At 36.8% G+C, this 25690-nt stretch overlaps 1 protein-coding gene across 3 annotated transcripts in view; it reads right to left on the reverse strand.

The window, feature by feature from the left end:
- Window positions 1–25467, reverse strand: part of tanc1b (tetratricopeptide repeat, ankyrin repeat and coiled-coil containing 1b) — a 169952-nt gene extending 144485 nt beyond the window's left edge. For 2 of the 3 annotated variants that reach the window (XM_039683286.2, XM_039683285.2), the window contains exons 1-2: window positions 25351–25467; window positions 4417–4506 (exon numbers count right to left, since the gene is read on the reverse strand). In XM_039683286.2, coding sequence (XP_039539220.2) covers window positions 4417–4474 — 58 coding nt within the window. In that variant the 5' untranslated portion in view covers window positions 4475–4506; window positions 25351–25467. Of the gene's footprint in view, window positions 1–4416; window positions 4507–14121; window positions 14193–25350 lie in introns of all 3 variants that reach the window. The other variant, XM_089133454.1, reaches the window with a different exon arrangement.
- Window positions 25468–25690: the final 223 nt, after the last annotated feature.

Raw genomic sequence — 25690 nt, forward strand, 5'->3', positions numbered from 1 at the left:
AAACAACCCAGCATTTTTTAGAGTGTAAATAGTAATATTGAAACAAAACATGATCATAATAAATGACAAAATACAACAATATTTCCAAATAATCTACTATAATTAAACTATTAAATGAAAACTGAAAATGATAAAAATAAAATCTAATTCAAAATATTAATTAAAAAAACTGTAATAGTATATAAATAAAACCAAAATAAGACTGCTTACAATGCAATACTCTATTAAGCATAAAAATATATAAAAACACACAAATTCTGAGTCTATTTGCATTACTAAAAGTATTCTTTATAAGACTGAGCTACTGTTTATAAATATTTGTTTTTCCCTTATATTTGGTTGAAGAATATGATTCCAGTCCATTATGGGTTTGTCAACTTCCCCAAAGGATTTGATGCAAAATAAAGCTGCATGCTTTTTAAATAGTCATTCAATGTTGGGAGTGTGCCTATGATTCCTTAAAATGTGGCCTACGTAGGAAGCTCGCTAGGTTTTGGAGAAGTCAGAGAGGGAGGAAAAAAATAGATTGAAGGGCTGACTTTGAGATTGGAGATTGTGTGGGATAATGGCTGTGGTCTTTGGCATCAGGGAAGAGTTTCCATGATCCCTTTCAAACTCCCTGGAGAGCCGCCGCAGGCCAAACCGACAACATTTGTCCTCTACCGTGTAGTTAAAAAAAGATCAGGGCTTTCTCCTTTACTCATTACTGTTACAAATCACCAAGGGCCCGTAACATTTAAGGACAAGGCAGATGATACTAAGTCAATATTACACAGACAGAGAGTCACATTAGTCAAGAGCTCTGTTTGAGATCTCTTCCAAAACCTAGATTAACTAGACAGCAACTTAGGGCATCTTAAGCACATCCCAGACACAAAAGCTGTTCCAAAAAGTAGGCAGACCCTCCAGAAAAAAGCGATTATGCGATTATGCATTAGGGCTGCACGATTATGACAAAAATCATAATTGTCGATTATTGCCCTGAAATTATAATTGCGATTATTAATTACGATTATCACAATTTACATTGAGTTTTGTTTTGAACAACTTTATGCCATTGTTCGAAGAAACTGCATGCAAATTTTTATATCAAAATAAAATGTCTGAAAACTCCTGAAACTTTCAATGCTTTTCTACAAGTAACTTTAAGTGCTTTTAACTTTTTAAATGCTTTTCTACAAGTAACTTCAAGTAACACCAAGTAACTTTTCCTCTTCGGTCGCCCTACTGGTTGGAAACGAAATTGTCCATTGCCGCTGTCGTAAATAATTTAGCCTACCGTCGCACGCATGCTCGCTGTTTATCCAGCACCGGCTTTAGAATGAACGATGTCCACAGACAATGTAGTAGAGTATGTTACATGATTTCATGAAAGGATGATGTATTGCGACATCAGAAACAAAAAAACAACAACGAAATAATGACAATTGTAGTGCTTGATGTAAAGCAGTCGAATTTTGTAGTTCTTTTTTTGGTCGGGTTCCTACCCGAACCCCGAAGTTAGTGCTAGTAAAAGTGATACAGACCCCGTCAGGCGACGGCAGAAGTGCCTTTCACCCTGTTACGACTTGATGAACCACTGATAAGATTTTGGAAACATTATTTTAAGTAAACAATGCTAGATAGTGTTGCTTTAATGCTAATTATAATTATAATGTTACACTAACTAAAATTGAAACAATGGGGAAAAAACCCTTAAGATAAACTGTAAAAAAAAACAAAAAAAAAAAATTTTAAGCACACAGAATAATGTAAGTGGACTTTTTATAATTGTGCCATTGAACGATTACATAATTGTGGCATCCATAATTGTAATCGCGATTACAAATTCGATTAATTGTGCAGCCCTATTATGCATAATTTAGTGCATAATCAGCCAAAGTCTGCATATTTTATCGGCCAATACATCGATAATTGACTTTAAAATATAAAGAATTATTGGTTAGCTGCATCAAACAAAATGTACACATTGGTGCATCCCCTAAGTAAAACATCCTTCCGTCAACAGGTCCGATCCTCTCTTACACTGGCCGCGGGCCACCTTCATTGTCAAGCCTAACTCAGCAGTCTAAGGTGGTGTGAAGGCATCAGTAACTCAAGACTGAATCTGAGCTCTAAAACCTTTCAGAACGGCAATATGATATTCAGTAAAGCGAAAAAACAGCCTCGACAACATGTGCTGCTATTCATCTTGAGTTTGCAGTCCACATTTCCCAGCCGGCCTGGATGTAAAAAAAAATATGCCACTAATTCCCCACCGGGACGTCATCAAATGACACGACAAGCAAAGCGATTCCAGCAACCACCACATCAAGAGCTGACAAAACATGTCAATCCTGATTCAAGCAGGGATGGAACGGAGGGATCAAGAACAGGAGAAAGAGAGAGAGGAAACGGATAGACCCAGACCTGTGACTTCACGAAGCATTTCCGGCTGAGCTGTCTGTCGTAATAAGCAGAGCTCTAAATCTAAAAGGATGACAACAAAGGAAAAAAATAACAAGTCTAGACTAGTCGTAATAAATCCTCACACTGAAAGCTAAATGAAAAGAATCAAACGCAAACGTCAACAGCTGCATTTTTCAATGAATCCTTGCAGCATTTTGGCACAAATTCATCTGTTACTTGGGAGAATCTAGTCAAATTAGACACCAACATGGACAAACCTACACTAGATGTTTCAGAGCCTAGAATTTACATTAGATCTGAGGCAACACCAAAATAGCATAATAATAGGGCTGGGTATTAAGACAAATTTCACAATTTGATTCACAAGCTTGCAATTCGATTCGATTTCGATTACGATTCGATTCGATTCAATATCAATTATTTTGGATATCATTTACAATAAATGGCCATTTTTCTCAAGGTAATCAAATCTCTTAAATGCTGTAAACTATGGGAGTCTAGTTGCAGCCAATAGGCTTCATTAGCCTAATATGAAGGTAATATATGAAATATAAACATTTAAATGGTGGCTGTCATAAAAACTTGCCAGATTTATTCAAATATGCATTAAATATTGAAGAACATTAAGATTATAATGCATATGTAATATGGTGTATATATTTAGCTAAATGCTCCTCTCTGGAGTTATTTTTTCTAGCTGACTAACGAGTTTATGTGGGTTTTCTGAGGTAAATATGACGATACATGACATTGATAACAAGCTGTTTAACTGACGTCTTTCCACGGTTGAAACGCTGATTGAGCGAATGCGGATTTCGATAAGTTGTACTCTATCTTTTAACACACTTTCAGATGCTCATTCATGTTTATTTCACGCTGTGACTGGTATTATTAACCCGGAAGTGAGATCAGCGCTGCTGTTTCTCCTGAGCTCCGCCAGAGCGATCTCACGCCACAGCGCCAAAACGCAATTTATGTTTTTGAATTTCTAAAGAAAATGGACGTAATTTGAAAATTGAGACTTTGTTTCATATCAATAGTAACAAAGGACAAAGATTATTGCGATTTTTTTTGGATGTGCGCAGCCGCGATACAATGTCCTATTCATTCAAATGAAACAGGATGACTAATCGATTCTTGAGATTTAAGAATCGATATCGGTTCTTAAAAATGAGAATCGATTAATATCGAGAAATCGATATTTATTACCCAGCCCTACATAATAAACAAAAGTAATGTAAAATGAGAACATCAAACAACCTGTCCAGGTTCAGATCTGTCTAATTTGATGAGCTTCAACCAAATGACAGATGAATTTGTGCCAAAATACTGCATGATGACCGCATCATCAACAAGTGTTTTCACTAATGCTGAGACATGAAGGAAAAAACGGGTGTGTAAAACAGGATTCATGCATGATGAACATGTTCGTACAACTGAAAACAACATCTCAGGGAATCAACCATTGTAACGCTGTCTTATGGGGTTTCAAAGGCCCCATGGTGAATTGTCAATGATCTCACTAGTTTAAAGCACAGACAGTGATACATGACCGCACATGATCTTCAGGAAAACATGAAGGCAGCTAACTAGGTTTTAGAGCACAACCACTTGTTTGTGTTTGGGTCTTCAATCTTCAATTTTTGCTTTTACGTTGAAGCCAAATCACCAAAACTATTTCCATAGCAACATCCCATTATCCCAGGGGATTCAAGTGTACACACACACACACACACACCTCCTTATTCTCCCAGAGCTCCTGCACACCTGTTTCCACAACAGTGACATAAACCAGAAACCACATCATAAATCCCACACTTTGATCAGGTTCATGATGACAGATCTCCGACGCACATCGCTCACATTACATGATCAGGCATCCCGAAGCAATCTTGTTCATCTACCGCCTCAATTAGTACATATTTACAAGTCTACTATCTTCTGATGGGCTTTATTTTGCATGAATCAACAATGAAGCTTCAAAAGTAAGCCAATCAGTTTTCATACCTGCATCCTTCTTGTTTTTCCCACCGTCTCTGCTCTTTTTCAGCACGGCCTTAAACATGGCGTGACTCCAGGAATCCCTTCACGATTGAGCTGTGGAAACACGAGAGAGATTTCACATGAAGCAGCAGGTTTGGTAAATTCAGAAGATCTTACAGTCTAGAGTTACACTCCACCCTAGAGAAAACTCTCCAGAGAGATCTTCGAAATACATACTTTGACTACATGCTCTTTAATATCCCTGAGGCGTTGATTTTTATTAAAGCCAACAGATTTACACTTTCTTTAATGGAGGTCACATTCCTCGTATCATCAGAAAACGTAAACTGTATTATCGCCCAGCTATAATCTGTTGAACGTGACTGTAAGGCATGAATACATATAATAAACATTAACTATTAATATCACTATTTTCTAAAAAGCTGCTTTGAAAATGTTTTGTGAAAAGTGCTACAAATAAAATTGACTTTATTGTTTACGTTTGCTACTACCTATCATAGAAATATGAATTGTTAACATATACAATTATCTAACATTGACATAAACTTCAACATTGAACCTCAGCAAATTGTTGTGTGAAAATGCTGACAAAAATGTATTTTGCCATTAAATGTTTTCTTAAATATTAGTGTACTTGTTTACTAGAGCTAGACCGATATATCGGCAGGTCGATATTATCGGACGATATTAGGCATTTTCCAAATTATCGGTATGGCCGATTATGAATATTTTGTATCATATTTTGATACTGAATATTTTTTAAAAATGTGTGACTATCATGTCCAGTTTTGCTGCTGTTAAATAAGCAGAGAATGAAGCAGAATTGGCTAGTAATATTTATTACATTACATTATGTTGTTACAGTGTAGTCCTTTTTGACAATGTGACTGAAGTATTTATTTAATAGCGCGTGACAGTTATAGCAATGAGACGCATCATCTCTCCTTGGCCTGTTATATTGAAAATGTATGTTTTACAATTTGTTGCGCGTTTCTGAAATAATAATTAAGAAAAAATATCGGCCGATATATCGGAATATCGGATTTGAAAACCAATAAATATTTGTATCGTTATCAGACTTCAAAATCCTTTATCGGTCGGGCTCTATCGTTTACCAAGAAGAAAAGTGTCAGAAAAGTTTGAGATGAAATATAAGAGGTGTATAGTGTAAAAAAAAGAAGAAAAAAAAAGAAAAATCAAGGTAAATGTCACTTGTGAACAGAATATTTTGATCAAATGCCATTTTCAGTGCAGAATGCTAATTTCAGATGTGATTGAAAAGACATCCGTTGGTTCAGAAAAGTGATGGTTTAGAACACAATTCTTGTGGGTCGCATTTACAGTATGTTTACGTAATTAATAGAAAAGTCAAATAAAATAGTGTGTTTTAAGAGGGCCAAAAGAGCTTGTATAATGTAGGGGAATAAAGAATATAAAAAAGAACATTATCTAATAGCTCCTTGTATATTTTATTTCTCTATTTGGAGATTTTTCCCACAGTCCACCCACTCCAATGTGTGATCGCTGGTGGGCCGGCATGGAAAGAATTCTTCAATATTTGCACAGAGCGGCTCTGCTCCGCTATCTTGTTATTCCGGAAAACAAGCTGTTGGATTCCCAGCATTCCACGTCTAATTGATGCTAAACGGCTGAACTTGGGCTTCTCGTACCACTGGTCATAATAGTTCCTTCACCTCTCAGAATTAGCAGCACAGGTCAAACACATTACAGCACGTCTATTTATCCAGTTGTTTCTGCACTGTAAACTTCACTCGGGGTGTTTAAATGAAACGGGAAGGTGACTGAACACAAACACATCAGGTGTGTGCAACACATCACTATTATCATCCATTTCAATCCCTGGGCAATGTTATAGTAGAAAGAAATAATGCTTAAAGGAGTAGTTCACTTTTTACTCACCCCCATGTCATCCAAGATGTCCATGTCTTTCTTTCTTCAGTTGAAAAGAAATTTTCGATTATTTTTTTCCATATAATAGACTTCAATGGGAACCAAACGGTTCAAGGTCCAAATGAGTTTCAGTGCAGCTTCAAAGGGCTTTAAACCACACTAGACGATGAATAAGGGTCTTATAAAGCGAAACGATCACTCATTTAAAAAATAAATAACAAACTTTAAGTTTTATAAGCTCAAATGGTCGCCTTGCTCTGTTCTGTGATGTGCGTTCATGACTCTCCTGTTCGAACTCGTTCATCAAAAAAATAAACAAATCTTTTTTTCGAGTCATGACTCGAAGGGTCCTTGATAAGACCCTTATTCATCGTCTGGTGTCGTTCAAAGCCCAACTCTCATTTGGACCTTGAACCGTTTGGTCCCCATTGAAGTCCATTATATGGAGAAAAATCCTGGAATGTTTTCATCAAAAACCTTAATTTCTTTTCGACTGAAGAAAGAAAGACATGGACATCTTGGATGACATGGGGGTGAGTAAATTATCAGCAAAAGTTTTTTTTTTTTTTTAATGTGAACTACTCCTTTAAGACACTATTTGATCTATACATATTTATTTTTTAGTTTTTTTTATTGCATTTATTTATTTAGACACAAATAAAAATAACACTTTAACAAAAAAATAGTACTTGGACAATATAATAATGACAACAAAGCCATGATAGCTATAATAAAAAAAAATGGTAGCTCATTAAAGTTAGCCTATTACTCAGGAAAGTATTTTGTCAAACTTGGTACCATATTCTAATTTAAGCTAATGCTTCTTATAACACTTAACTACACAAAGAACTTGAGGATGATGCACTGGACTTTTATTTCTCTTAAAAATGCAAAAATCTAATTCTTTAATAAAATTTCCAAAACTAATCTATTTTGTAGTTATTATATTTTCTATACTAGGTCTCTGGACTACTAAGAATATTATACTATCTACTAATTTTCCCCATAATTTGATACATTTCCCAAAGAGATCCTCTCCATCACATAGATTTCATATGTTGGTCTGTCCGTTATATTTTTGCACTACCAATGGTTTTCTCTGAGAAAACAGCCTTGCTACAAAGACTAGAGGTAACAGTAAAATAAAAAGCGTGCCTGACAGCTCTGCTCAGATGAGACGAGACAAGGTGAGGGTCTGAATCTGGAGTCGTGCTGAACTCACAGCAGACACCTCAACATTGAGATCAAGCATGAAGAAAATCCTCCCGGTCTTTCCCCTTGAGACGAGCGAACGTCCCGATCCGCATCGATTCAAGCTCTTGGATGTGAAGGCCTGCTGCGACCTCATCCAGAGTGAGAAGTTAAAAGTTGAGGAGCGATGCAGGAAGATTCGGTACAGAAACAGATGCACTTATATTTCAAAACAAAGTTCAAAAGAAACGCTGGACCCCAACAAGAGGCAAACAAATTGGGTTCACACTGCTAATCTGGTTGAAAACTGGCACCTGCAAGCAGCTTTTTTTAGTTTAGCTTGCAAGAAAAAGCACTGTAAATAAGCTCAAATATTGTTGCAGATTATATATAAATGCTACAAATAACACATTCCTCCGGCTTACAGTTTCAAACATTAAAGTGCTCCTAGAAACCAAACGCACATTAATCATACCTAAGCCTCAGACCTTCCTCTGCACTTGTAAACACACAAATACTATGGAAGTCAATGGGGTTCATCAAGTGTTTGGTTTACAGACATCCTTCAAAATATCTTATTTTGTGTTCAGCAAAAGACAGAAATTCACACAGGTTTGGAACAACTTGAGGGTGAGTAAATGATGACAGTATATACTGTATAGTACCTTTTACTTAATAGTATACAACTGTTAATGTAAACATGTATTGTTATATGTACAAAAATACTTTTAACCCTCTGGGATTCTTCAGGTCATTAATGATAAATGTTAAAAAGTCAAAAAAATGTTAAAAATCGTAGCTTCACCGGAATGGTCCGGAACTCGGTGACTTTAATGGTACTTGGTACAGTGAATGAACACCCAAAAAAATTGGGGACAGGATTTGAAAAGTCTAAGTGGTCGTAAAAAAATATTCACACTCAGGACCTTCGGGTCAAAAATGACCCGCATATGAAATGAATGGGAAATTGGCAAAAATGTGAAAATACTGAGTTTTTTTGTGCGTACAATCTACAAATCAGCAACGATCTTGAAAAAAAGCACACAACAGTGAAGGGGTGAATCTATAAAACATCAAGAGTGCAAAACAGACACATCCACACACACACAAACACACCTTTATACACAAACACACCAAAAAATTCAGATTATACATGTGTTTTGCATTTTTAAAAAGCTCAGTTTGTCCACGAGATGGCATCCATCTAATTTCAAAAATTGTTTTTATGAGGCCTAGGCTTGACTCCAAAATGAAATACAGCTTTTAAAAAAATATTTATTTATTTTTTTTAAATATTTTTTCTATTATATTCAATGGGGGGAAATTTGGTCATAATTATTGCATTAATACTAATTATAAATTTTTGTATTTTTAAAAATTTTCTCAAAACACCAAAAAAGAAAAGAAAAAAATATTATAAAAAACAAGTTAAAAAAAAAAACATGATTTTCTTTTTTAAATATGAATCCCGCCCTTTGGGTCAATTTTGACCCGAAGTTCCCGAGTGTGACTGTTAAACGAACAAACCCAGAGGGTTAACTAAGGATTATTAATGATGTTAAAAATCTATATACACACTGCTATGAAGTATTACAATAAAGAAAATTTTCAAAAATAAAGTTTGTGTGGATTATATCCACACTTCTACAAAATGTACCCAGACAAACTCTGATCTGAATGTGATCCGTCTCCAGTTCTTCCATCCTGGCTGTTGTTCCTGTTACAGGATAGTGAAGTGAACCTCCTAAAAGACTCAAATGTGCAGCACATGCGAGCAATTACAGCAGCATGTCTCGTTCCAGACGACCTCTCTCACTCTCACTCCATCCATCCCTGAAGCAGCGACGAGCAAAACTGCTGGGGACAGATTCCTCAAACTCTTAAACGGATAAGAGGAGGGAACAGAAATTCTGACACCTTCACAATCACGACACGTAGAGCTGGCTGATACATGAGATATATTTCAGCCTTTTTACTTTGATATTTATACATCTTTCTAAGAAAAAGCTTAAAGCTAAAAGGGGTGATTTTTTTTAATAAATCTGAAATCATTTCAAACAAAAAGACAGTAGATTCAGAAAAATACGGTACAAATCTACCATAGTTAAAAGTAATCAAGGCAGTGCTTATCATTAAATTAAAAAAATGGAAGAAGAGTTATATGCACCAATAAAACAGTGCAAACAGCAATATTTAGGCCTGCATATTTTACATTTTAATATCTGAAAAATGCCACATTTTAAATAATGCTTTAAATTAATCGTTGGATTGGAGTTTTAAATCAATTCAGTGAAACAAACTCTTAAATCAAATTAAACTTGAACTCAATATTAAGTTTTAATGCAATTAATCCCAAAAAGATTGCTGTAATATATTCAAAACACACATTTTTAAGGCCTCTGAATTATCAACATTATGTTCTACATACTTTCTGTCTTCTGACTGATAGTTTACACTTGTTTAGCGAAAACTAAGCTTGTATATATCATCTTACTAAGACATATTTATATGCATTTTATGTAAGAAGTCTGCTTTACTGTTATTAAGATATCACTGATTAAAGGGATACTTCATTTTTGGGGGAAATAGGCTCATTTTACAACTCCCTCAGAGTTAAATAGTTGCGTTTTACCGTTTTCAAATCCATTTTCAGACGATTTTCTGATATTTAGAAGAATATCAGTAACCAGACATTTTCTGGTCCCATTGACTTCCATGATATATTTTTTTCCTACTATGGAAGTGAATGGGATGGTTACTGATATTCTTCTAAATATCAGAAAATCGACTGAATGGATTCGAAAACGGTAAAATCCAACTGTTTAACTCTGAGGGAGTTGTAAAATGAGCCCAAAAAATGGAGTATCCCTTTAACATCGCATTTCGTCTTACTTTGATTTTTCCCTCAAAATATGAGCTCCATATTCTCCAATATCATATTATACGAGCCATTAAAGCCTGATATATCAAATATGATAAAAACACATATGCAGACTTTTTATTATTATTATTATTATGTCTAAAAGTTCAACTGTTGAACCTATCGTTCAATAAAAAATAAATAACGTGGTTAAAAAAATCTCGGGCCACAAAAAAGGATCACGAAACTAGTGAAGGTCAGACCAGACTCAGGAGTTTCTGAAGGGTCTGAAGACCATTAAGACCGACAGCGAGAGGTCCACATGTCCCGTCATCGTTTCCCTCACATCTGATCCGACCCAGGAACGAAATTAAATCAACATGTGGCTCTCTGACTCTCTAACAAAGTCTTTGGCAGAACAATCTCAACCATGCAAGATGAAGATACCATGTCCTGAGGAACGGGGAAGAGAAATCCCATGGACTATCTCCACAGGAATGACCATGTGGCAGGGCTACAGGTATCTTGGCTCTCTGTAAAGCAGCTTTATCTCACTCTCGTTCTAAAGGGGGTCTTGCTGCTCCAATGACTTGGCTATCAGCATTATCTCAGTGAGCCTCTCAGCAGCCCATTACACACAGAGACCCTTAAAGCCTGAAAGTTACTTAAGAGCAGAGCAAAGAAAAGCACGCTGCTTTAAAGGGCATATTGCAGGTTAGAGGACACGAGTCAATGTAGCCTATAGAAAATAATGAACTAGAATTTCTTTATAATATACTTATAAATATGCTAAAGAATGTTCTAGAGTGGCTTTTGTGAGAAAATTTTACTTCCACGTCTGAAAATGGGCGTTGCGGGCATGACGTAACGGGTGGGAGCAGACTGACACGCCAATTCGTATTTCCATTTTTGCCGTGCTATCAAGACGCATAATCGCTTTTCAGCGTGTTTATGAACGCCGTTGACTTAACGTTACATTACTGTATGTATTGTATATATAAATATATGACCTACCCCAACCCCGTCCCTAAACCTACCCGTCAGTGGGGTTAATACCATTTATGAGTCTTCCCCTACCATCGGTTTGTGTTGTCGTCAAGTCGTGAAGACGCTGTTTTCAAAAGCATGGGGACTCGCGCTGAAATTGATGCGGAAAGACCGACGCCACGTTCACTGTTCATTAGCTGTAACTAAGGTTAGAGATTAGGGGAGCACGATATCTAATCAATATCGTTATTGTGATATCACGTTGCTCGATATCATATCGAAAGATATTTTGTTTATGATGCGTCCGGTCCGACATGTTCATTTCAACTTGGTTAAATAAATAATAACCATGTCTACATAACAAGAAATGTTTTACTGGTTGTACAGTGTAAAAAACAATAAAGAGCAAATCTACAGAACACACCTAGCCACTTTATGCGTTTTCTGTGATCGGATAGCTATCTTATTGTGAAAAGACCAGGTGTAAATGCCCTCCAAAGTGCATTCAAGACGGATTCGAATCCGATCGCTGAAACCACTTCAGGAGGAGACCTGGGCGATTCCAGACCAAACTGGACAAGTGTAAACGAATCTGGTTGTTGAAACACATATGTAAAATTTACTCCTCACAAAAAAGCTAAAAATGAGAAAGTATTAGGCTACATGTCATGTTATGGCCAGATATGACGACACCACAGATGAGCGGCTGAGCATCTCTTCATCAAACCAACGCGTAAACTATCGCAAGTCGCAGACGCTTTACACGCAGTTACGTTCATTAAAAGCAAATAAACTAAATGATCTTAACAGGGCTGTTGCCATTCTCTCTTATTGCGTTATTTGATTTTGACATTTTAGCTGATGATCGTAAAACGCAGCTCATAACTGTTGCTTTCGGTGATGTGCACTCCATTAAATCTGCATATAGCGCGGGAATTGAAAATGGATTTTGATAAATCAGATAGCTATCCGATCAGTGAAAACGCATGAACTTGCCAGGTGGCCTGATGTTTACACTTGTGCGCTGGTGTGCGTCGAGCCGGCAAGTGTGCGTGTTTGTGGGGACTGTGTGGTAGAAGAGCAAGGCAGAAGTGAGAGTGACGGCGATTAGCTTTGGAGCAAGCAGCGACAGTCATATTGAGAAAAACAAGAGAAAAAGTGTCGGTAACGCTTCCTTTTACAGTCCAATTACCAATGTAAATACTATGCACTTATTTTAGTAACTACAATTACTGGGCAATAACTATTACTAACCCTGAACCTACCCCTAAACCTATCCCATTTCCATGTACTTACCTTATATTAGCCAGTACTTTCTAGGTAAGTACACTGTAAGTACTGTACTGTAAAAGGAAGCATTACCAAAGTCTCCCCTGTTCTTTCTGACCACTGCGGGAAATCTGTAGCATGAAGTTAACCCTCTCCTTGATTTCATGTTGTTTATGGAGATGCGTTTTCCCATAACTTTAGTAGTTTTACATAAGTTTAAAAATATTGAAATTAATATCGATCTCGCAATATCGATAATATCACCATTTTGTCAATATCGTGCACCCCTATTAGAGATTGAACACTTTAAGAGCACAATTTCTTGAAAATCACTTTGCTAATTTGTCATAAGCAATCTCAACTCGACTAATTTTCAAATATCATTACCTTTCGTGCAATGTGTACTATAGCTGTTTGAGAATGTCATAAGCGATCTCATCTCGACTTCAACTATTCATCACAAAATTAAGAGTTCTGCATTTTAATGTTGTGATGCCTAAATTACTAAAGCATTACGTTAAAGCATTAAAGTGTAATTGCCCATGAATATAACATGAAATAGACGGAATTTGATTATCGGTGCATCCCTATGGAAAACATCACAGATTTACTTGTAAACAGCGTATAGTGGAAGTTCAGACGAACAACAGTTTTCCTTGGGTTCTGCAATCACTCTTTTCACCAAACTTGTTCTTCCTAGTTAAAGATCTTGTTTCCACCATGTCACAATTCTACCCCACCTTAAAAAAACACGGCTCAGCTAAACAATAGACAGGTTGAAGTGTTGACGGTACCATCTGCGGTATTGTTTTTCTAATCGCCTCTGGCTTCTTCCACGAACTGACTGAACCGTCACAGGCCAGATGAGCCCTGCTTGTCCTCGAGACTCTCACAATTACAGCAGGTCGATCTCAACCGCCGCCAAGATCCACACACTTTTCCATTCTCTCGCTCTCCAAGCAACTCTTTTCAATGAGCTATTTGACATGAATGATTCCTCAGAGTCCGTGTCCGGCGTCATGGCAACCACGAAACCAACAGAGTCGGGCCTGCTTCTGTGACGGGTCATTACGACTAACCTGTACATTTTCCTGTCCCATCACGCATGGATAATGCACATGCATTTAGATGGATAAAATACGAAAACCATCATTTTTAAAAGAAGATTTTAACTTAATGTGGTTTATAATTTTAAATCATGTTAGGTTCATGGCCAAAGTAGCATTTATTGTCTCCCTTAGGAGAAATTTGTTTTAGATTAGGAACTGCTGCAACATCAACACAAATATTACAAACCCTAAAACCCTGCGTCATAAAAACAGTACATATCATAACTAAACCCTCACTTTGGTTTGGGTGGATGATTGTCTGCATGTGCTTCACTGACTTCAACAATGAAACACTGGCAGTTTTATTCTAAATAATTTCTCCACTTTTTAATGTCTTTAAAGGGATAGTTCACTTTGAAATTAATTTTTGGTTTTGCTTACCTCAAGGGCATCCAAATTGTAGGTGTCTTTGTTTCCGCAGTAGTCATATAATGGAGGTCTATGGTCACCACCTCAAAGAGCATGTACAGAGAAGTCCAGATTAAACATGATTTAATGACTCGTAAATGTAAGTACACATTGATGGCCTAAGACACGAAACGAGCGGTTTGTGTGAGAAAACGAACAGTATTCTTATCGTTTTTTACCTCTTGTTACCACAGCCACAAAGCACCCGCGCCCTCAGATAACTTGGACGTGGCTGTGGTTACAAGAGGTAAAAACTGTTCAAACAATACATATTTTCATTGGAATAGAGTTTTAATCCATAGTCAATTATATCCCCTCAGCATCACTTGACCAAAATCATCTTAGCTAATAAAAGATTTGATGAATTCTTAAAAAGTTAAAGAGCTGAAAAAATACTGCATGACAGGAACGACCCGACCATGTCTTTATGGCAAGAAAATGACAGACATCCTTTTCTGAAATGGAGAATTTAATTGCTATAATGGACAGAGACTGTGAGAATAATGGACACGTTAATAGGAACCATTAAATGCCCATTGACGAAAATAACCAGAACAAGATAACAGGTGATTGCAGACAGAGAGAAGAATTCTTCACCTTGAAACAGGAAATGAGCGAGAAAAAGACAATGAGCAACTGGAGCGGGCCGTGTCTCAGCTCTATAGACTGCCACGCATTCACAATGACATGAAAGGAAAAGAGCAACAATGACGTTTTTAATACGAGTTTGCTCTGGGAAACCAGGAAGAGAAGTATGGAAAAATTGCATCTAAATTATTCACATTCACTCTCAACAAGAGAGTTAAACAAGCAATGCTATGATTCTGTCAGCTCAAATCTAGACTAAAGACACATCTCTTTGAACTAGCATCCTCATAACACATTTATATACTTCTGTAATTCAATGTTAGGCTGCATAGATTAGGTCAGACGAAACCGGGAACACTTCCCATAAATCCTGATGTACTTGTTACATCATAAGAAGCAGGGCTCCAGACTAACTTTATTTATTAGGAGCGCTGTTGCCCCTGACTGAAAATTTTAGGAGCGCAAGCAGAAAATTTAGGGGCACACCTTAAATCAGCTTGCAATGCAATTATTCTAATTTCCCAATTATTATTACTTGAAAATTTTAATTATTATTACAATTAAAAATTATTCTAATTGGCAAGTTTGGGGCTTTATTTTACGGTCAGAGGTTCGGGTCGTAATCATAGGCCTATGAGTAGCGTTATTTTCGTTCCACTTTCATTTTGTTTGCATTCGCTGCTAGGTAACGACTAACGAGTCGATAGAACGCTTGTTGCTCAGACGCACATAGCAGGTTGTGATATTTGTCTCCGTCTCCTTCCCACTGATATTTACGCGCGCTATTCTTGTCACGGATTCATTGACGCGCCACTTCCACGCTTAACCATGCATTTAACGTGTGGCATATTTTCTGGTCGAACATGTGCGACTATATATAATATTCAGTCGCACACTCTCAAATTTTGGTCGCAAAATGCGACCATTTGGTCACAGTCTGGAACGCTGATATTAATCTCTCTGTTTAACCTGAGGTTTACCGCAGTCCGCCGGATCCAGGCCATACCCGGATCGGACGAAGGACCTGGACATGGCGACAACGTGACTAGTCCCTCCTTCCCTTTACCTTTGTACAGATAAATCGTTGTCGGGACTCGGGATAATTCCGGTTCACATGGCTAGTACACGGAAGCGATAAAAAATCCTGTATTATAAATTTTTCAAGACTTGTACCTTGGAACCTATTTCATGGTTTGCGTTCTCGAGCCTCCAGGCACTGTTTTGTGAGGATGAGCAGCCGGATCGCATTAAGAGTTTTCGTGTTAGCGGCCACTAAGTTAAAAACTCATGATCATTGCGACCGAAGTGAATCAATCAAACTTTAGCTGGACTTTATTCTAGAGGTGCTGTAAATCTGTTACTTTAATTTCCTATAAGCACTGTAAAGCTGCTTTGAAGCAATCTATATTGTTAAAAGCGCTATAAATGAAGATGACTTGACTTAACTGAGAAAAGGCGATATTCTGTACTTTTGTAGCATTTTATTGCTTCACTTTTAAGAATGCAATTAATAATTCTAATACCAGACCAATGAAAGTATGATTGAACAATAGGATGATTTAAAATTCATTTTGAATTAAATTTAAAAAAAAAAATTTAAAGCACGTGGATCCTATTCATAATTTTGCTCTTGAATCAGTGACCTAGATCTGTAAACACTTGAACTTAATCCAACCTTCTGTGGAAAGTCATAAAGTTTCCCTTCCCAAATGACAGGAATGATCACAGGTCTAAACAGAGCACAGACAACCCAGAAACAGGCGGTTTTCAACACCCCGAGTCAAATGACTCACTCGCCTCTTCAGGGCAGAAAATGAAGTAATGCTGACACCGGGAAGATTTACTCAGGCAAAGTAACTCTGTCTCACACTAACATCCTCTCTACTTACATAAATGAGAAGAGAGAAGGGTAGGGAATCGAAAATCGATTCCAATTCTGAAATGGATTTAAGGTCAGGAATCGGATACTTGGTAAAAAAAAATTTAAATTTAGATTCTGCTTGATAACTGTGCACATTTTAATGCAGTGTTTCCTCTAGGATTTTTTCCAGCTGTGGTGGCAGGCCTATTTCCACAGGGGAGGGGGCATCGCCCATGGGTGATTCCCATTGAACCTTACCCAAAAGTATTATAGGCCATCCGGTGCGCAGAATGATGCGCTTGAAGCAACATGGAATCATTGCGTGCAGCCGCGCTTCGCATTGAAAAATGCAGAAAACAAGGGGAAGATATATTGATGCCAAGTTTATCATATCTAGGGATGGGTACCGAAACCCGGACCTGGTATTAAACGGGCCCCGGTACTGAATTTTGAAAGACCACTGTATCGATAAGCTCGGACGTTATCGGTTCTGCTGTCGGTACTTGAGAAATTAAGTAAATACACATAAGTTGGGCTACTATTTATTATTCCTATAAAGACGTTATCTTGAACATGTTTATCTCGCCAGCCATTTCTATATATAAACTATATTTTAATCAAACCATTTGTCTGTGATGCAAATTTGCAATTCGCAGTTCAGAAGCGAGAGAGCGATCTGAGGAACATTGATCTTGGATTGAGTTTCATTGTGTTGTTGTTCGTACCTGAACGTGACGCGCTGAATGGAAACTGGATTAAAGCACCCGAGGGCACACTATTGTTGGTTTACGTATCTTAATATGAAGACAAAATGAACAGAATTGACAGTAAAACTTTTGGAGTGCACAGTATCTCTCATAAGAAATCTGAAACCTGACTTTTTAAAACTGGAAAAAAATTCTCTCACTGTATTTCTTATTATTTACTCATAATCTGACAAAAGAAAAAGTCAATATGTAAAGTTTATTGATGAAAACTTACAGAAATATTCTTTCAAATGTATAATTCGTCCGATTCGTTTCTGTGAATCTGTTCAAACTGTCCATTTTAATGAACCAATATAAATCTCTGATACCTGAAAAAGTATTTAAATTATGTTTTCTAATGTTTTAGAAATAAATATATAGGCCAAGAAATTATTGCTATTTGTTTATGTAAATAAATTATTAAATATTATTTCAGGGCAAATCCAACCATATTCTGAGATATCTAGAATATATAAATGTTTGGTATAACTATTATATTAATCTAGTGGATATTTAAGCCGTTGATAAATCTGGAATAACTTTCAATCAAGACTTCCACATTTTGTCTTTTAATAAATTAAATCTGTGTAAAACTGTGTATGCAGTGTATGCATTAAAATTCCTACTAAACCTTACTAAATATCAGTGATCGCTAGGCCTAATGCTTTTCAGTAATATGCTTCATGATTTATAGGAACACCTGAACTACTGATAACAGGAAGAAGAAAGTGTGAGAAAAATCAGACACTCTTCTCTAAACAAAGTTGAGACTTGTTTCACTGCAGTTCACAGTTGCACCTGAGGCTGTGGAAACTAAATCAACCTGACAAGACAGCATTCATTCACTCCAATACACATTATAGAAAGACAAAACACTTCATCCTTCCTTCACTCAAAGAGCACTGGAATTCAATCCACACAGTCTCCACTTAATACATCACCATCATTATGAGAACAACATAGCTATAGGAAAAGATTATGTAATAAGAGAATCAATCGCCATTAAGGCCTTCAAACGGATCAGCTACAGAGAAGTTGGTTACTGTTATCTGACTGAAGTCAAATATTAACTTACCCAGTAGAAAGTCTCCTGGCAATCTCTAACTTGAGAACAGCAGATACAGCCCCTTATTTCAGAGCAACGCTGGGTCTTATTTAGATTAAAAAAAGGGTATACAGCTTAACATCTTTCCGGACATTGACAATATATTTAACACTTTACAATAACTAAGAATGAACAATACTTCTTCAGCATTTACTAAAGGGATACTCCACTTTTTTTGGAAATAGGCTCATTTTACAACTCCCCCAGAGTTAAACAGTCGAGTTTTACCGTTTTCAAATCCATTCAGACGATTTTCTGATTTTTATAAGAATATCAGTAACCAGACAGGTTACTGATCTCATTGACTTCCGTATATTTTTTTCCTACTATGGAAGTCAATGAGACCAGAAACTGTCTGGTTACTGATATTCTTTAAAATATCAGAAAATCGGCTGAATGGATTTGAAAACTGTAAAACTCGACTGTTTAACTCTGAGGGAGTTGTAAAATGAGCCTATTTCCAAAAAAAAGTGGAGTATCCTTTTAATCTTAGTTAATATTAATTTAATAATAGATTATTAAAATCAAAGGTTGTTGTACTTGTTAACATTAGTTAATGTACTACCTGAACAATTTATTAACAAAGATGAATACATACACTAACAAATGTAGTGTACCTATACTTTATTACCTATATTTTATATAGGCCTATCAACAGGAACTTTAAACTGCCATAAAAAATATTGTCATATAGGCTAAATATAATCACCCAAGCTCAACCTAAAATCCACTCTCAGTGATGGAAAGTTAAGCTGAGTGTCATAAATGTGAGATTTCCCCCACTTTCGTCATTGGAATTCAAGTGCAAGTGAGTGAATGTGCAAGGCTGACATGCACGACTCCTCCGCTGATAAACACATCACAGGTGAACAGCTACGACAGCTGATAGATAAGAGTATGGGAACTTACTAGCAGGTCAAGAGCAGAGGATAAACAGTGCAAATGGGTACACTCTAAAAAATGCTGGGTCGTTTTAACCCAATTTTGGGTCAAATATGGACAAACCCGAAATGTTGGGTTAAAAATGTAATGTAAAAATTTAACCCAACGGCTGGGTTAGTCCATATTTGACCCAAAGTTGGGTTAAAACAACCCAGCATTTTTTAGAGTGTAGGCATTGAGACTCAAAAGAAGAGGAAATATGCAAATCTAAATTGAAGAATCAGGTTACATGAAACGTAAAAGTTTTAGCTTTCCTTGAAAAGCTCCCTAGCGCAAAAATCATGGATGTCAAAGTATTTGTAGTGAGTAAATTATAATAGATCTGAGCAAATGTATTATAACAGACATTGAAAAACAGCTGTTCTCTTTTGTGAATAAATAATAACATGACTGACAACTAAAACAAGAAAAACTGGCCTATTCACAAGTTCTGTTTGTACAACATTCACAGTAAATCCACAAAGCAATTATAAAACAAACATTTTTACCATCACAAAGAATTCAGACTCAAACTTTTGTCAATTATGTAATAATTAATGACGTAATAAGTAATCACGTTCTCCCACGGCCCTCACTCGTCCCGCTTGCCACAGTAAACATGATGAATGGCGACTGTAGAACGCAAAAACCGAATCCCGGACATTTTGTGTGATCTCGAAACACGTTTTCGGCCAGACTCATCATGGAGACTCACTAGTAGCCTAGACTTGTTGTTTAACTACTGCGCTCTGTTACCAGTAGGCGTGGCCTCATAAGGCAATGAAGCAAGTGCATTCTGGGAGTTGTTGTCTTTCATCCACATAAGCCAAAAATACATTTTCTCAGTCTAGAAAGCTCCAAATTCAAAAATAATTTCACAATTCTTCCACATAAATGACCCAATTTAAATACAAATTCATCTTTCCAGTATGGAAAAATGAATGGACTTTCCTTACAGTATTTTTTTTAAGTATCCCTTTAAAATAACGTCACTTACATAAACAAATATTCAAATATTAGGGTTGGGTATCGTTCGAATTTGAATGATTCTGATTCCAATTCCGATTCCTTGTTTCGATTCCGGTTCCTAACGATTCTCGATTCCGATTCTTTTAAGACGCAGGGTCAAAAAAGTTTAGCTAACCTTGCTAACCAATGGTATTTCTGAAGGAAATACTCCTTCTGTCACAAATACTCCTTTTGTCACAAATTTAGCATTTTGCCGAGATTTCGTTATTTTTAGAAAAGTGAAGCCACACTTTGGACCACCGACGTAAGCTACTCATGTTCGACTCGCGCGGTTATGGCAACACTTCCGGTAGATGCTTCTTCGTTGGTGTTGTTCAGCGGTTTCTTCTTCCGCTCGGCGGACTGTGAATATCGAAACTAGGAATCGAAATTGTAACTTTTGAACGATTTCGGGAAAAATGAAAAGTTAGTCCCGGTTCCAATCGATACTCGATTCTCGATACCCAACCCTATTAAATATTCGATTTTTATGAGCCCAAATATTTGAATGCCATATTTTTGAAAAATGTCCATCCCTAATTCAGACCACCACCAATCTGTGTGCCAAACCTTATAACTTTCTTCCAAATGCTTCTACAGGATGCCATACAGAGGAACAGCAGAGGAAACGGATTTAAAAAATGTCCGCCAATAAAAACAATAGGGGTTAGACACTGCGTTTGGCCCATAGAAATGAGAACAGTAAACTCCAGTGGCAATAACAGGGAGGAACTCAACACAGTGGCAACAAGTTAAAAAAAAATCATCTCACTCTTATGTTTTCTCTGAGCCGTCATGGCAGTGCTCTACATTTCACAGCCTGGTACAGTTTATTCTGCACATTCCCACATGGCGAGCTCACCGCATGTCCAAAAACGACAGCTCAACCAAAACACACACAGTGCTGTGGTCCAGTATAAGTCACCTAACTGGTGCAAAGGAGTCTGTAATTCTAGAGTAACAGACCTCTGAGTAGACTTTTGGAAAGTCTGGTTACACACTGCAAAATGTACATCTGGGTCAAGAACTGCTCGCGTAGACAGGATTAGACCGTCTAGTAACTGACATGGAAAATGACCATCAGTGGTCATTTTGTGTCTAGTAGAGGAAATAAATACCATAATTTCTAGGGGGGTAATGATTCATCTATGGTTCAATGCATTAATCAGATGACTAATGATATAATGTGTTGATGCAATGCATAAAAAAAATCAAAATGCTTTTTTATATATTATCTATAAGATATAATGGATGACTTGACATGTTTGAGTTAACAACTTTATTCAAGTACCTCATTTTGTTGTGGATGTATTTTGGAAACTATATTTACACATTTTAGAGAGCAAAGAAGTCTCTTGACTGTGTGCAACTTTTTCATTATTTATTTTCCCATATTATTTAAAAACTAAGGTGTATTTTTTGTGGCTATCGCAACTGAGATACAGATTAGAGTTTGCAATTTATAGAGAGTTCAAATAAATATTCATGTTATAATTATTTTGGTTGCGTTTGTGAGTTAACAAAAATTTAAGTGGAGGTGTAAAATAGGTAATATTGATATCTATCGATCTCAGATCCTTGAATCTAATAGCAAATGTTACATCGCTGGCTAAAATAATCAATGTCAGATAATATTGTGATGAAACACCCTTAATAGTAAAATAATCAAAATAAAGTCTAATAACTGTTAAAATGTGATCAGAATTTATAGACATCCTAAAATAATAAGTATATACAGAGCAAAGAAAACAAAGCTAATGTGGATGTCCAGTTTACCTGCTTCTAAGCCAATTGCACACTCCAGTTCACCTTTAACCTTAATTATAACAACTCATAATATAATCGAACCCACAATCGAGATAAACATAATCTGTGCTCGGAAATACAGATCATTTAAAGCGTTTCGACCTCCCACAAAGCACTAGAATTAGTTTATTATTTCCAGACTGACAGCATAGAGTGCCCTGCTGAAACAGACACACAACACAGCTTTTGTTTTGGACGTAACACAACCCTCACCCTGGCCACTAGCACAATGTTATTAAATGAGTGTTTCCCTGCAGGCCACCAGAGTCACCCCAGAACCATAAAAACGTCCCATCATGATCTACAGCCTGACAACCAGTCCCTGGTGCGGATGGAGCCGGTGAGGGCAATTAAGAAATCCCGCTTTGATTCCAGTTGGCACCGCAGAACCATTAGAGAGAAAAAAACACATTTTCCGACATTTGTTTTAAGCTTCAAAGTGCATTTGTGCCTCGCAGCTTTATTAAACAAAGCCAAACAGGGATGGAAGGATGACTTTTGAACCTAAATCTCTACAGGTGTGTCGTATTGCGAGTCACACAAACTTTCCGAATCATTCCAGGGGATCCTCATAGCGCCGAGCACATGGCTATCCTTCAGCAAAGCAGATGTGCAGTAGCGTATAATGGACATATTGTGAAGACATGGGCTCAAGACATCCAGAACTAGAGGTCTTTTCATGCCCGTTTCTATCAACTACTACATGTGTTTACTAGGGGTGTAACGGTACACAAAAATCACGGTTCGGTACGTACCTCGTTTTTAAAGTCACGGTTCGGTACGTTTTCGATACAGCAAAAAGAAAGAAATGCCAGAGAAATTTCCTATTTGTTTAAAGAAAAAATATTTTTAAATAAGTGTGAGTTTTCCTAGATCTTGAAACTTTCAGGTTTATAAATAGGGGTCATCTTTGAAGGATGAACAAATAATGCTTTGGTCATCACATTAAAAATAACATTTAAATATATATTTATTTATATAATATTTGAATTTTGAAGTGCTGGAAAAAGATGTGTGAAGTACTTGAAAGCATTTCACCATTCCAGCCAAACTGGTTACAGTTAGTGTTACTATATTAAATCCATGGTGAATGTTGCTGGTCTGTGGATGTAAAGTACTAGTTCATTCACAGCACAATGTTTCTCCTGGTTTCCATGACAGCGCTGTTTGATCTAATAGAGATCTACGGTTAATAACGGAGAAATGTGAATGCATCTCACTAGATCTCGCAGCGATGTTATTACCTCAGCGGCGAATTCAAATGTTTTCTTTACCGGATCTCTTAGCGCGGTGTGGTAACAGTGTTGATTGATCGAGATCGGCTCGCGCTGCACAGATGTTGCTGGTCCCAACTGATAAACGATCCGTGAAGCACATAACGAGGAGCGCAGTTTCGTTCTGCTTTCATTATCCTTGCCATTTGGATGTTGCGCAACGTTGTGTTGGCCGCGTCAGCACGAATTTTGCGGGAAAGAAAAATGGTCCAAGCAATCGTTCGGTTTGTATGCGTACCGAACCGGAAGCCTCGAACCGAAACGGTTCAATACGAATACATGTACCGTTACACCCCTAGTGTTTACATATGGTACCAGCACCTGTTATTGGCCAGCTGGATATATCAACCATGAGACGGGGTTCCCACGCTTTCTGACCAATGACTTTCCATGACTTTTACAGTCGTTTGTGATTAACCGAGAATAATCACTGCGGAGATTGCATTAAAAGACAAGAGCTGAGCATTGCTATGTATAAAATAGACTCCATTATAGAAATATTCACATTACTTTTTGAGATTTTTTCACAATTTTAAAAAAGTCCTTGTTTTTCATGACCGTGGGAACTCTGCATAGTAAATCCATGGAAAGCTTTCCTAAGGCTAAGAAAAGGAGTGCCCTCTTTTAACAGCACACATTATGACTCAGCATTAAAACTCATTACAAACTCTTTTGATTTTAGGCCAAAATGTGATCTGGACATGATGAGATTCACCTGCAAGTTAAGTATCTTTGAGTACCCTAAAAAGTCTTCTAAATAAAATATTAGGGATGCACAATATATCGGCCACCATATTGGTATCGGGTTATCGTGCTCAATAAGAAAATTTGTCAAATATATTAAAACTAATATATAATGGATTATTTCACACTGATGGTTTTGAATTGCTTGAAATATGATTGGGAAAAAAAAGGAAAATATGGTTAAGTGCACTGCTGTCAAATAGGCTACAAAAAATTACAATAATAAAATTAGGCCTAAATATAATTGTGTGCTTATACATGGCTTTTAATAGTGGGTTTTTTGTTTTTGTAATCAGGCTCTCAAAAATTATATAAAAATTTGGATTTAGATTTATCAGCCAATACATCGGTACACAATAAGTACACTACTAGTCAAAACCAACTAATTAATTATTAGGACAAATATCCACAATTTAGAATAATAAAGTCAACAAAACTATGTAATGATAACACAATTAGACGCTTTTTCTATCTGGTCTGTTTACATTCACTACTATTTTGTATGCTAAACAAATGTAAAACATGTATACTTGTCTACATAACTAACTTCAAGAATGTAAACAGAATCATTTAGATGAAAAGTTTTGTTTATGTCAACAACAACGAATTCAGTGAAGTGTCAATCATCTGTCAACCGTTGGACTGGTAACGTTAACGTACTAATAATGTGAATGGATTGGAAGGGAGTCTGAGAAGGGTAACGTTATCTATAATCAAAAAAAAAACACACAAAAAAACTATGAGGAAAAGCACATTATGAACCCATGGAGAAATTATATTCATAATAAATGTAACGTTAATACTTCCCACCACACTCTGCGACCCAAAAATTCGTGAATTCCCATTATAAGAGCAGATAATCCCAGCAGGAGACGCCATTAATCCAACTAAATGTGTAAAAGAGATTTCAGACAACATTTAAACAGTTCGTAAACCACACACACACCGGTTTCACACAACAGAGAAGAGGACAAGCCCCGGCATATTCCCGTTTAATCTGAGATCAAGAAACGCGAACGAAACAAATTAAGTTAACGTTAGATATCAAACTCCAACTTAACTCTTGAACCTTTGGAAATGATGTGGGAACACTTTAAACACTTCATTTATATCCACTGGCCAGCTCTGAAGATGTAAATTCTACATTACCTGATTTATGTCATGAATTATCCGTCAGGGAAAAGTTTTGAGCCGCTTCTTCTCTCGCTCACACACAGACAGTTGGAAGCGCGCGCACGACTCCTCCCTCTGAGCGCGCGCGCTGAGGTCATCACGACGTCAAAAGTAAAAAGTATGTTTACTATCAAGGGGGATTTTCTCGATAGTGAGGTGTCTTAAGTGTTGAGGTAATGCTAGCTCCGATTATTGGATTGTTTGATCATGTTTAATCATGATTGTTTAATCATATGATCATGATCATTATAGTGACTAAGAAGTGAAACTGTCACACAGACTTTCAACTTTATCTCCTGTCTCTTTAATAAAGATT

This window comes from Pimephales promelas, chromosome 7 (assembly GCF_988280905.1).
Source record: "Pimephales promelas chromosome 7, fPimPro1.hap1.1, whole genome shotgun sequence".
NCBI lineage: Eukaryota > Metazoa > Chordata > Actinopteri > Cypriniformes > Leuciscidae > Pimephales > Pimephales promelas.